This window comes from Populus trichocarpa, chromosome 15 (genome assembly GCF_000002775.5).
Source record: "Populus trichocarpa isolate Nisqually-1 chromosome 15, P.trichocarpa_v4.1, whole genome shotgun sequence".
NCBI lineage: Eukaryota > Viridiplantae > Streptophyta > Magnoliopsida > Malpighiales > Salicaceae > Populus > Populus trichocarpa.
The window spans coordinates 1933648-1947242 of NC_037299.2; the positions used below are offsets into that span (position 1 = coordinate 1933648).

A 13595-nucleotide genomic window follows, 5' to 3' on the forward strand; every position below is an offset into this window, starting at 1 on the left:
TTTGACAACACATATTGTGTCAAACACATGTATAATAATAATAAATAAATAAAAAGCGAGAGCATGGTATAGTGTAATTGGTCAGGTCCTAAATTTACTCTCTAGAAGTTACCGGTTCGAGTTCCACAAATCTAGGTTCATTAAGGCTTACATGATTGTTAATTTCAGGACCCGTAAAATTAGTTGAGGTACAAACAAACTGGCCTGAATATCTACATTAATAATAATAAATAAATAAAAAAGCATAGCAGAACAAATAAAAAAGGGTAATATTTTATTATTGTTCGGGATATTATAATCCATGTAATTCAGTTAGAATTTTAACAAGTTTAAAGAAATTACCATTCCTCAAGGAAACCACGCTCTTTCCGCCGTGGTGGAGCAGCATTATATTGCAGAGGTGTTGTCGTGATAATGGAATAAGTTATGGAAAGACGAAAATTCAAAAGGAAAGAAAAAGAATTCTTCATGACACAGATCAATTGTCGAGTGATCCTCTAAAGAAAATCCCACTGAAAATTAACAGTTTAAACAAAAAGAGATGAAAAAAGAGAGATTAATATCATAATTAAGTAGAAAAACGAAGCAAAACCCTTTCATGTACAGCTCAAACTCATTTATTTGAAAGGGAAAAGGAAAGAAAAAGAAGAAGAAGATGGGAATGAGGTTGTAAAGATGACAAGGATAAATGATTACCTTGAGCAGGGTAAGGAGAAGCATGCCTGGGGTCACTCATCTCTACCGAGACTCTCCAGAATTGTAGATGTTGAGATTGAAGGAAATACTGTATTTTAGGAGTGAAATAAGCTAGAAGTAGGCACATTTGGGTGCTCAAGCACAAATAAAACAAAGAAGAAGAGGAAGAAAACGAAAAGAAGTTACTTTCAATTCTTTTTTTTTTATTAGTTTAACGTGGGTGTCCGGGTCAGCTTGCGCACACCTCGACTAATCTCACGGGCCCTGGAGTTAACAATCATGTAAGCCTCCAGTAGCCATCATATGAGCAACCACAGGGCTCGAACCTAAGATCACAGAAGAAGCAAACCTCTTGATCCCAAGCTCTTACCACTAGGTCATCACCTAGATGATTATTTACTTTCAATTCTTAATTGATGGGCCGTGAGACTACATGGAGTTGGTGCTATAATACAAATCAAGATAATAAAAAAATCTATAATAAACTGAATGGTAAAAATTTATAGTATCACATATTTTTTTTAAAAAAAATGATAATATATTTAATCGACTTGAGCTTGACATGGACTTCACATCCTAACTTGCAAAGTCCGTGATTTGAATTAAGGAATTCAATGAGTTTAATTAATTTTTATTATTATTTTACCTATTATAGAATAAAAAATAGGAAAACTTTTAAAAAACTAAAAACTGAAACTGGAAGATAACAAATTAAAGGAATAAAAAATCTACAAATGACTTTTTAAAAAAACAAATGTTAACATATTGACATACAAAAATGACATAGTTAACCTGTTACACTCACAAATCAAATTATAAAATCATGACAATCATGTAATGATTAAATTTGAATAAATTAGTCCCAAAAAAAAAGGAAATACATCACGAAGATAAATTTAAAATAAACCAAATGTTTTAAAAAAATATCAACTTGCTATTTTTTTTCTTAAAAAAATATTCAAATGATAAAATATTGGATTAACATGGATTTTGAGTTAAACTCATCAAACTTGCAACCTGAGTCATGAACTCAACTGAGTTTAACAATTCTTTTATTATATTTATTTTTTACCTAAATTTAAAATAACAAAATAAAAAAAACCAAAAAAAAATCAGGCATATGGACCTTCTAAAAAGAAGAGCTTGCATGACTGGCCTGATTTTATATAATTTTTTTTTCAAAGTACAAATGATATTTTTTATTTGTATGAAATTTAAAATCATCATCTATTTTTTTTTTTTACTTTGATCATTTATCTTTCAATTCCATTATTTTTCAAGAAAAAAAGAAGCAATTTGTTATTAATTTGGGCTAAAAATAATGCAATTAAGGGAAAATTCAAAATAGACTGACTTCGAACAAATTAGTCCCATAAAAAAAATACATCACGAAGACAAATATAAAATAAACCAAGTGTTTTTTTTTTTAAATCTCAAGCTAGCATTTTTTTTCTTAAAAAATATTCGAATAATAAAATATTGGATCAACTTGAATTTTGTTGATTAACTCGTCAAACTTGTAAACTGAGTTATGGACACAATTGAGTTTAATAATTCTTTTATTACATTTATTTTTTACCTAGTTATAAAATAATGAAAAAAAAAGAAAAAAAAAATCAAGCACGTGAGCCTTTTAAAAAGAAGAGTTTGCACGCCCAAGCTTGATTTTATATATTTTTTATTTCTTAAAGGGACAAATGATATTTTTTATTCGTATAAAATTCAAAATCATCATCTATTTTTTCTTGTTTTTTTTTCACTTTGGCTCTCTATCTTTTAATTCCATCATTTCTTAAGAAAAAAAAAACAACTTGATATTAATTTGGACTTAAAATAGTGCAATAGAGGAAAAATTCAAAATAAGCCGATTTTGAACAAATTAGTCCCATGAAAAAAAAGAAATACATCACAAAGATAAATTTAAATTAAACCAAATATTTTAAAAAAATCTCAATCTGGCATATGTCTTTTAAAAAAAATATTCAAGTAATAAAATATTGGATCGACTCGGATTTTGCGAATTAATTTATCGAACTTGTGACTCTAGAACTCAACTGAGTTTAACAATTTTTTTATTATATTTATTTTTTTATCTAAATATACAATAACAAAATATAAAAATATAAAAAAAGAGACCAAGCACGTGGGCCTTCTAAAAAAAAGAAGCCCGGACTTGATTTTATATTTTTTAAATGGATAAATAATATTTTTTATTAATATAAAATTCAAAGTTGCTATCATCTTTTCTCTCACTCTATTTCTCTATCTTTTAATTCCATCATTTCTTAAAAAAAAAAAAACAATAAGAAAAAAAAGAAGCAATTTAATATTAATTTAGGCTTAAAATAGTGCAATGAAGGAAAAAAAATTGAGAACTAAAAACAAATGCTCTTTTACACTCCACAGTGATTTGTTAAAAAATACACAGTAAAAAATACACAATGAAATTTCCTCAGTACTTAATTTTCTTGATAATAAATTTTTTTTCTTAAAAAAAAATAAGAAAAGAAGAGAGTAACAAACAAAAACAACTTGTATATACCATGGTAAAAGTTTAAAAACAAACAGGGATGATATTACACATATGTACATCTCAATATTTTTAATTAAACCTAGATCTAAAAGAAAAATTAAAGAAAGAAAGAAAAAAATAGGAGTAAAATTACACATGATAAAAGAAATATAAAATTCTCTCTCCGAGGGCAACCAGCGGCAAACATTTGAGTTAACAGCAGAGCAGTGTCACCTGCACTGGCGGTCGAACAAGCAGATATCCGGCGACAAGTGGATCTGTAAGTAGATATCTGATGACAGAGAAACCCGTCTACACTGCTCTTTCGTTGATTCCTCCCGTTAACGTTTTTCAGGTGATCATTGCTGGCTGTGGATTGCTTGTTTTTATGCTGAACTGACTTGGGTTTTGAGGATTGCATCTTGGTTTCTTCTTACTTGGCTGATTACTCTTTTTGGTTCTTGATGTTGCGACTTGTTTGTCAGGATGAGGCGCGCGTATCATACGCGCAATTTTTATGATGGCTTACTTTTTTGCAATTGTACGAAAGCTGTTTGTTGTTTTGCCACACGCACCATTTCTCTGTAAGTTCAGATGAACTCTCCCTCCATGTGTAGCTTTTCGAACAAAATTATACCTTAATTTACCCAGAAAAACCATATTGATAGCCACAAGAGAAGTTGTGGGTTGCTGTTGAGATGGTGACATTCATGGGAGACTTGATTGTATTTTATCTCTAATTTGTTTTTATGTTTTAAAAATATTTTTAATTTTTATTTAATTTTTAATTAATTTTTTTAATATTATCAAATTATTTTGAAGTACTAATAAAAATTAAAAAATATTATTTTAATATATTTATAAATAACTTTCTTAATAAGAATTCAAGTTTGGTTTTTTTACAATAAGTCAACAATATCTGTACAATTTTGCTGGTAGTTTTTATGGTGGGATGTGACATAGACAACTTCTATATCACTAGACTTGTCGAGCCAACCATTATTATTATCTTGAAGAAAAAGAAAAAAGAGAAGACAAGTCAACTTGAAATTTATTTAAAAAGGTAATGATTTCTCAGAAATCAGAATTACAAGAACCCAACAAAAATGCTTTTTTTGCTTCATTTTCATAGCGATAATAATGCCCAAAAACTATGTTTTAATTATTGTGCTTGTATTGTTGCACATCCCTTTTCCTGGATTCATTATAGGGGCAACAGGGGGGAAAATTGGGTGCATTGAGCGGGAGAGACAAGCACTTCTTAAGTTTAAAGAAGATATTACTGATGAATATGGTGTTCTTTCTTCTTGGGGGGGTGAAGAAGAGAAAAGAGATTGCTGCAAGTGGAGAGGAGTTGGCTGTGACAACATAACTGGTCATGTTACTTCACTTAATCTTCATTCCTCACCTTTGTATGAGCATCATTTTACGCCTCTAACAGGCAAGGTTAGTAATTCATTACTTGAGTTGCAGCATTTGAATTACTTGGACCTGAGTTTGAATAATCTTGATGAGAGTATCATGGATTTCATTGGCTCCCTAAGCAGCCTAAGATACCTGAACCTCTCGTACAACCTTTTCACTGTAACCATCCCATATCACCTCAAGAACCTCTCAAGATTGCAGTCTCTTGATCTCAGCTATAGTTTTGATGCCAGTGTTGAAAATCTTGGCTGGCTTTCTCATCTTTCTTCTTTGGAGCATCTTGATTTGAGTGGTTCCGACCTCAGCAAGGTAAATGACTGGCTGCAAGTGGTTACCAACCTCCCTCGCCTAAAAGACTTGCGATTAAATCAGTGTCGTCTTACGGATATAATTCCTTCACCTCTTTCTTTCATGAACTCTTCTAAATTTCTTGCTGTACTCCATCTCTCTAATAACAATCTTTCTTCTGCAATATACCCCTGGCTGTATAACTTAAGTAACAGCCTTGCTGACCTTGACCTTTCTGGTAACCAGTTACAAGGTTTGGTTCCAGATGGCTTCAGAAAGATGAGTGCTCTTACAAATCTTGTTCTATCCCGTAATCAGCTTGAAGGTGGCATTCCAAGATCTCTTGGGGAGATGTGCAGCTTGCATACGCTAGATTTGTGCCACAACAATCTCACCGGGGAGCTTTCTGATCTCACTCGGAACTTGTATGGACGCACAGTTAGCTCGCTGGAGATTTTAAGATTATGTCAGAATCAACTCCATGGTTCATTGACTGATATTGCTAGATTTTCTTCCTTGAGAGAATTAGATATCTCGAACAATCAACTGAATGGGTCTATACCAGAAAGTATTGGATTCCTTTCTAAGCTTGACTATTTCGATGTTTCTTTTAATTCTTTGCATGGTTTGGTGTCTGGCGGACATTTTTCTAATCTCTCCAAATTAAAGCATCTGGATTTGTCTTATAATTCCTTAGTTTTGAGATTCAAATCCGATTGGGACCCTGCTTTTCAATTGAACAACATTCATCTTAGTTCATGCCACTTGGGGCCTTGTTTCCCAAAATGGCTGCGAACTCAGATAAAAGTCCGTTTGCTAGATATCTCCAGTGCTAGCATTTCAGATATCGTCCCTAATTGGTTTTGGAACCTACTGCCTAAGTTGGCTTTCTTAAACATATCTCACAACTTGATGAGGGGAACACTGCCAGATTTTTCATCAGTAGATGCAGTTGATGATACATTCCCGGGGTTTGATTTGAGTTTTAATCGGTTTGAGGGTCTACTGCCAGCTTTTCCTTTTAACACAGCCTCATTGATTCTTTCTAACAATTTGTTTTCAGGGCCAATTTCTCTTATATGCAATATTATAGGCAAGGATTTGAGCTTCCTTGATCTGTCAAACAATCTGTTAACTGGACAACTTCCAAATTGTTTCATGAATTGGAGCACACTTGTTGTTCTGAATTTGGCTAACAACAATTTGTCAGGTGAAATTCCAAGCTCTGTTGGATCATTGTTTTCCCTTCAAACATTGAGTTTAAACAACAATAGCCTCTATGGAGAATTGCCTATGTCTTTAAAAAACTGTAGCATGTTGAAATTCTTGGACCTTAGTAGAAACCAATTATCCGGAGAAATACCAGCTTGGTTAGGAGAAAGCCTCTCATCTTTGATGTTCCTTTCCCTTCAATCTAATGAATTCATTGGAAGCATCCCACTGCATCTTTGTCAGCTAACAAATCTTAGGATCCTGGACCTCTCCCAAAACACCATCTCTGGAGCCATACCAAAGTGTCTCAACAATCTAACAGCTATGGTTCTGAAAGGAGAAGCAGAGACTATCATTGACAATCTTTACTTGACTTCTATGAGATGTGGAGCAATTTTTTCTGGACGCTACTATATCAATAAGGCATGGGTTGGATGGAAAGGAAGAGATTATGAGTATGAGAGATACCTTGGACTGTTGCGTGTCATTGATTTTGCAGGCAACAATTTATCTGGAGAAATTCCAGAGGAAATAACTGGCCTGCTTGGGTTGGTTGCACTGAATTTGTCAAGAAATAATTTGACTGGAGTAATCCCCCAAACAATTGGGCTGTTGAAATCGTTAGAATCTCTTGATTTGTCAGGAAATCAGTTCTCTGGTGCAATTCCAGTCGCAATGGGTGATCTGAATTTTCTGAGTTACTTGAATGTCTCCTACAACAACTTGTCTGGGCAAATACCATCAAGCACTCAGCTTCAGAGCTTTGATGCTTCAGCTTTTAATGGCAATCCTGCATTGTGTGGTCTACCAGTCACCCATAAATGCCTTGGAGGTGATTTGCCTCGAAATCCAGTGATGAATGGTGTAATCCAAGACAATCAAGAAACTGTTCATGAGTTCAGTGCTTGGTTTTATACTGGCATGGGAAACGGATTTTGTGTATTCTTTTGTGGACTTTCAGGTGCTTTACTGCTCATACGTTCTTGGAGACATGCCTATTTCCAGTTTTTGGATGGATCATGGGGTTTGCTCTCTCGATACTGGCAGCTCATAAGGCTAGATAAAAAGCACTGCCAAACTTGCAGTTAGGTTTTGACAGTCTTTCAGATTAGGCTTACAAGGTAACATGGTTATTCCTTTTCTTTTTGGTTCTCCAGAATCGGCTTTGGCTCAAATTGCTCATAATTAAGTGAAAACAAATATTATAGACTTGTAATTTGTTTCTTACTACTGTTTCTGGTATCAGGATTCTTTGCCGACCAAAAATCATGGCTCTTTTACCTGTGGAGAAGTTCTGTATCATTGGTGCTTGTTGCTTGTTGCTGTAATGGTACATCACCTTCTCCATTTGAATCATCTAGTTCTACTCGAAGCATCCAAGATTTTCTTTCTGCTTCAATTCTGAAAATACTTTGATGTATTACGTACAGTTATGCTATTGCTGGTTTTCGAATAAAAGTGGAAGAAAGAATGCACAAGTGATATGCTGAATGATCTTGAACATTTGGAGATGATTTTCACCGTCATTTTAATTTCTTTTCTAAACATTGCTGCAGTACATATTTTTTTCTGGTTTCCGGCTATATTCATTACCGTGTTAGTCTCTATGTTGCTTGTATGAAATAAAAACACTGATTGAAAATTGAAGAATCAAATAATTTCTTGAAGCTATATATATATATTATGACCCTATTTAACTCTCTTTTTTATTTTTATTTTTTGAATTTAAGAATCTCTCATAACAAATTTAGACAAATATATTTGCTAAAATATTTGTATTATATTATGGTATTTAGTGGTCAAAGCACTACAATGGAATTTGATTTGATCAAATGTTATTTAAATATTTATAATTATAACACAATAACTAGATATCAAAAACTGCTTCGACATCTTATCATAGTACGGAATGACAATATTAAACAGGCCTCAAATTTGATCTAGCCTTAAGGGTTACTTGGACCACTCTTCCAATCACCTGACCGGGAAGTTTCAGAGCTTTAATTCATCGGTTTTTGTTGGTAATCTTGCACTTTGTGAGCCTCCGTCACACAGAAATGTGCTGGAGATCTTACAACTCTAATGCCCCATTTATTTTGAAAAAAATTGAAATTTTTTATTATTTTATTTTTATTTCTTTAGATTTTTTTATGTGTTAGTATCAAAAATAAATATAAAAAAATTAAAAAAATATTATTTAAATGTATTTTCAAATAAAAAAGTGCTTAGAAAAAAAACCACTACTATAATGTCTAATGGGCTATAAAGCTCAATTTATTTTTGTAGTTGGAAAATATTTTTGTAAAAATTTGAATATTCTTGTTATATATTAATTTTTTTATTTTTAAATTATTTTAATATGTTAATATTAAAAATATATTTTAAAAAGCAGGCGCAGAGAATCATTTTTTTTTTTTTTTGTTGACTAACATGGCATTGTTCGAATAAAAATATTCTTAAAATAAGGATGCATGTGACTCTCAAAATATTCTATGCAATGCTCATGACGACATCATAAGAGGGCATGGCCATTTTATCACTGATGAACTCGATATCTTATTCATGTTAATTTAGGACACAGAACTAATGAAAACACCTAGGAGAGATCCAAACAATCTTTCTCAAGCCAAGAATTCCTCTACAGTCTCATTTTCTCTAAGAACGAGGACGAGGTGGGATACTCTGTTCATTCCTGAAGAAGTTGTCAGGATCAACTCTGGTCTTCACCTTCACCAATCTGTTGAAGTTACCCTTGAAGTACTTAGCACCCCAAACCCTTGCTTCTTCAACACTTGTGTTGACCTTCTCGTTCATGCCCAAATCTAGGTCCCTGTGATTGAGGTATGCTTCCCTTGGATTCTTGGAAACATAAGGTGTCATGTACTCATAAACCTTCCTAGCCCAATCAATGTGCGTTGCACTCTCCGAAGGATCATTCCAGCTGGTCGCATACTCAAGCATGAACAAGACACCCTTTCTATGAGGAAAAGGAGTCTCAGATTTTGAAATTCTATCCATCACTCCTCCATAAGGAACTAATAAGGTAGCAAGCTTATCTTCTTGAATGAAAAAATCCCATAACCCTTCAAGTGCGGTTTCATTTATGAGTTTTCTGGCGAAGTCTGGCTTGCTTTTTGTGTAAACTGGGAACAAATTCTTCCGTTGAAGTAAAACTTCAGGAGTTGAATTTGCGGGGAAGAAAGCTTCATAGAGAACTGAACTGATCCAGTCCATTTCAATACAATCCTTCCTTGTTACATTCAACTCAGGGAAACTTTTTGCCATCACTTTGAGGAGTCTGCTGGTATCACCAAGAAATAAACCACTATAGACGGTTCTTACAGTTTTTTTACCTGTGGCACTAGCAATACCCGGTCGTATGCCGACGATTAAGTAAAGATCCTCATCAAATTTATGAGCAACTTGTTGCCATCTATAGAGGAGCTTAGTAAGACCTTGATCCAAGAACTTGAGAACCCTAAAAACTGTCACAGTTGATGGTACTGGAACCAGTTTTACTTTCCAGGCAGTAATTATTCCAAAGCTGGCTCCTCCACCTCCTCTGATTGCCCAAAAAAGATCTTCTCCCATGGATTTCCGGTCAAGGAGTCTTCCATGAACGTCAACTATATGAGCATCGATGACATTGTCCGCAGAAAGGCCATATTTTCGAAACAATGGGCCATATCCACCTCCTGAAAGGTGCCCACCAAGACCTACACTGGGACAAGCACCAGCTGGGAAGGCAAGATTTTTACTTTTCTCTGAAATTCTGAAGTGAAGCTCACCAACTGTAGCACCTGCTTGAGCCCACGCACTCTTATGCTTGATGTCAACGCTAATGGAACGAAGGTTGGCCAGGTCCACCACAATGAAAGGTGTGTCAATTACAGAGGTGTAAGAGATTCCTTCAAAGTCATGGCCTCCACTGCGGATCCTAATTTGAATTCCAAGCGCTTTTGAGCAAATAACAGCAGCTTGGACATGGGATTCTTGCAATGGTGTGAAAATAAACTTAGGTTGCGGTACTGAAGGCAATGCGAACCTGAGATTTTGAGCAGTAGATAGTAAGACATCAGTGAATGAAGAGTTTTTTGGAGTGTACAGGATACTGGAGAAAGGAAAGGAAGATTCCGAATTTATCGAGAGACATTTCAGAAATCTACCCTGAATCGGAAGGGAAACTATAGACGGAGGAAATAAAAGGACGATTAGAAACACTGGAATAATGGATGTATATGGAACCATTTTCCTCTGTTTTCTTTTTTTGTTTGTCTTTCAGGAAATGATTTGTCCTGATCTTATAGAGAGAGAGAGCTACTATCCGTCGATGATCCTGTAATTGATCTCATCCTAAAGTCAACTTCGCGCAGATAAAAGCATCGGAGACTTTTGACGCAGCGTATGGTGAAAAATATTTAATCAGGTTCTTAAACATTCCAAAATTATAGAAAAAAATCTAAATTTAAATTCTGAAGAAATTCCTCAAGTCAAATAATAATATTAATCCTGATTTCTGCTCCCAAACAATGCAGAAAGTTGTTTGAATAAAACTTTAAACCTATCTATATAAAAAAACTTAGATCAGATAAGACTCTTACTTCTAACTAGAAAAATCAAATTAAAACTTGATTATAATTGATGGTCAATCATGATCGATTAATCAAGAAAAAAACTTTGACACAGCCATACTTTCTCTTGTATTTTGTCTTGTTAATGATCTATTCCAGAACTGAATCCATAAGACATTTCACGTCAGCTTTTTAGTTTTTGTTCCATGCACAAGTGATATCTTTGAATAATTTGCATGTCAAACTGAGATCAAGCTTTGGGTTGGTATATTCAGTAAAATAAATTTATCTTCTTCAATCAAAAGAGGAAGTATACCTTCTTTACCATCAAAACAACCTTTTAGGATTGAAGTAGATCAAACTATATGCTTAATAAATAAAAGTTTCGTGTTAATCCCTATTCCGTATTGATGGATTGACATTATTTTAGTTCTCTCCTGTGAACAAATAAATAAAGTTTAGGGTGATAACTTATATGCATTAAGCTCATATATATATATATATATATATGAGTTTGACGAACTGCTATACCCATCATTTTCTGACTCAACAAAGTACCGAGCCTAGATTTATGTTGGTCTGGCGAGTCGCTAGACCCACCATTCTTGGGCTTAGCAAGCACTAAGTCTAGACATGTGTGGGTCTGACATACCGTTATATCCACAGTCAGAGGTATTTTACCCCGATAAATCAAAGATATTTTATCCTAACAAAAAATAGATATTTGACTAACATGTGAACTTTTTACCCTTCTACAAGAGAGGGAACCTAGGAGCTATAAAAGGAATCAATGTATGCCTCAACAGGCCAGGCCAGGATAGGTTCAATTTTTCTCTACTATATATAATATATATTTTTATTTCTAGGGTTTTTTTTTCTAAAAACAAATTGTCTTTTCTCTTATATAATGTTGACTTAATTATTGGAAAGTTTTTAAATTTCAAGAAGAGAACCTTTTACCAATATTAAATGGGACTATTCCTAAATTTCAAATAAATTTCAAGAAGAGAACCTTTTACCGGTATTAAATGGGACTATTCCTAAATTTCAAGAAGAGAACGTATTTGGATCAATTTAAAATTAAGATAAAAATAGAACCCACCATAATAAAAAAATTATTTCAAAATTATCTAATAATTCCTCCCAGATAAAGCCCACCTGAGTTCGCATCATCACATGATTGATGATCCCCTCAAGCTATCTGTCTCCCTCATGTTACCTCCAGTTGAATTTCTCTCAAAAGGCATTTCTTTTTTGCAATAGGCATTTTTTTTAATGAGAAAACACAATAGTATATTCATCATAGATCAATGGATGATTAATTTATTTATTTTTAAGTTTGACGAACGTTGAGGTGGTCAAAAGTTGTGACAAGTTGTGGCTAATTTTAATTCTTTTATACTCAACTGTGCCTGTCAAGTGTTAATAATAATAATAATTCTACAGAAGTGCAAGAGAAGAAACTAGTTGGCCACGGCGACTAATTTTTTTCGTGTTTTGAATTGTGGTGTGAGATGTTTTTTAAAATAAATTTTTATTATAAAATATATTAAAATAAATTGTTTTTTAATTTTTTTTATTTTTAATATTAGTACGTAAAAATAATATCAAAACACTAAGCTAGTTCGCTACACCAACTAATTTTTTATTGTAAAATATATTAAAATGTATATTTTTTCAGATTTGTTTGATACAAGCACATCAAAATAATAAAAAAACACTAAAAATATCATTAATTAAATATTTTTTCAAATAAAAAATACTATTAAAAAGCAATTAAAAAAACAAAAAAAAGACCCCAACACCCCTTGTCTATTGGTATTCAATGGATGGATGAGATCGGAAAAAAATTATCAGCAAACAGTGATAGCAGCTGCGTTACATGGCTACACGATTAGAAAAAGCGATGTTTAGATTAATTAGGTTTATATCGCACATGGACAGCATGTGCTCGTTAATTGTTGAGATACTTTCTTAATTCGTTTTCTTATGATTTTGTATTGAGTAAATAACAACTTAGTTAAAAAAAAAAAAACAATTAAATTGGCCACCGGCCAACTCTTTATCATTGAACACTTAATTAATATATTGATTAAGTTATAAATAAATATAAAAATATAAGAATGTCATTTTGCTAAGACACGAGGTTTAAATAATAATTTATTTTTTTGCGTTTTGTTCTTAAAAAAAATATAAAAACATATTTAGTTAAAGAAACAAAGATAAATATATATATATATATATATATATATATATATATAAAATTTGTTTTTTAAAATTAATAATAATAAAACCAAACATGCGCTACGATTCCATGTTTGTGTTTATTAAAATTTTCATTAATCCAAATCATAAAATTAAATTACGTAATTTTGATTCATTAAATGCATTATCACTTATAATAAAATATAATAATAATAATGTCGTCTCCAATTATCATAGATTTAGCGACGGAAAGTCTCAACAGTCAAAGCTCATGGTGACTATAAATATATCCTTTGGCGACACTCTTCGTGGCAGAAAAAATAGAGCCAAGTCTTTCAGCGTTCAGTTAATCATGTTTAGAGATGAAAAATTCTGTCGTTGAAAGAATTTATTTTAGTGACGAATTTTGGTAAGTCAATAACACAAATAATCGGCTGTTACACAATTTATTATAGCATGTTGAAAATTTTGTTTAAAACATGGTTAATAAATATATTTGAGTTCAAAGTATTTATCTTTTGGATTAAAACTTTGTTAAAATTTAATTTAAACGTAAGTTTTTTAACATAAAATACTTATCTGATTTAAACAAATTGTGGGTGAATATAAAATTAATTTTAAATAATTCTTGATTGAAATGTTTTAAAGAAACCCAAATCCTTGTAAACACTTCTATCACATACAGC

At 32.5% G+C, this 13595-nt stretch overlaps 2 protein-coding genes across 8 annotated transcripts; one reads left to right on the forward strand and one right to left on the reverse strand.

The window, feature by feature from the left end:
- Positions 1-3310: 3310 nt before the first annotated feature.
- LOC18105649 (receptor-like protein EIX1) lies at positions 3311-7617 on the forward strand. 7 transcript variants are annotated; one of them, XM_024586817.2, is made up of 4 exons: positions 3311-3488; positions 3564-6131; positions 6777-7254; positions 7380-7617. In XM_024586817.2, exons 2-3 carry the CDS (start codon positions 4349-4351, stop codon positions 7220-7222), a joined length of 2229 nt encoding a protein of 742 aa, XP_024442585.2. In that variant the 5' UTR covers positions 3311-3488; positions 3564-4348; the 3' UTR covers positions 7223-7254; positions 7380-7617. The 7 variants fall into 7 exon arrangements, with proteins under 7 accessions (XP_024442585.2, XP_024442580.2, XP_024442584.2 ...); XM_024586812.2 differs by having other exon boundaries at positions 3315-3563; positions 3694-3792; positions 4419-7254; XM_024586816.2 differs by having other exon boundaries at positions 3315-3488; positions 3564-4654; positions 5168-7254.
- Positions 7618-8664: 1047 nt separating this feature from the next.
- LOC18105648 (berberine bridge enzyme-like 15) lies at positions 8665-10444 on the reverse strand. The gene has a single exon (XM_006374238.3). It carries the CDS (start codon positions 10379-10381, stop codon positions 8789-8791), a length of 1593 nt encoding a protein of 530 aa, XP_006374300.2. The 5' UTR covers positions 10382-10444; the 3' UTR covers positions 8665-8788.
- Between the last annotated feature and the right edge of the window lie 3151 nt (positions 10445-13595).

What these genes read in the sequence shown, in the direction of transcription:
- LOC18105649 (XM_052447348.1), top strand. Translation starts at nt 4,349, where the DNA reads ATGCCCAAAAACTATGTTTTAATTATTGTGCTTGTATTGTTGCACATC.
- LOC18105648 (XM_006374238.3), bottom strand. Translation starts at nt 10,381, where the DNA reads ATGGTTCCATATACATCCATTATTCCAGTGTTTCTAATCGTCCTTTTA.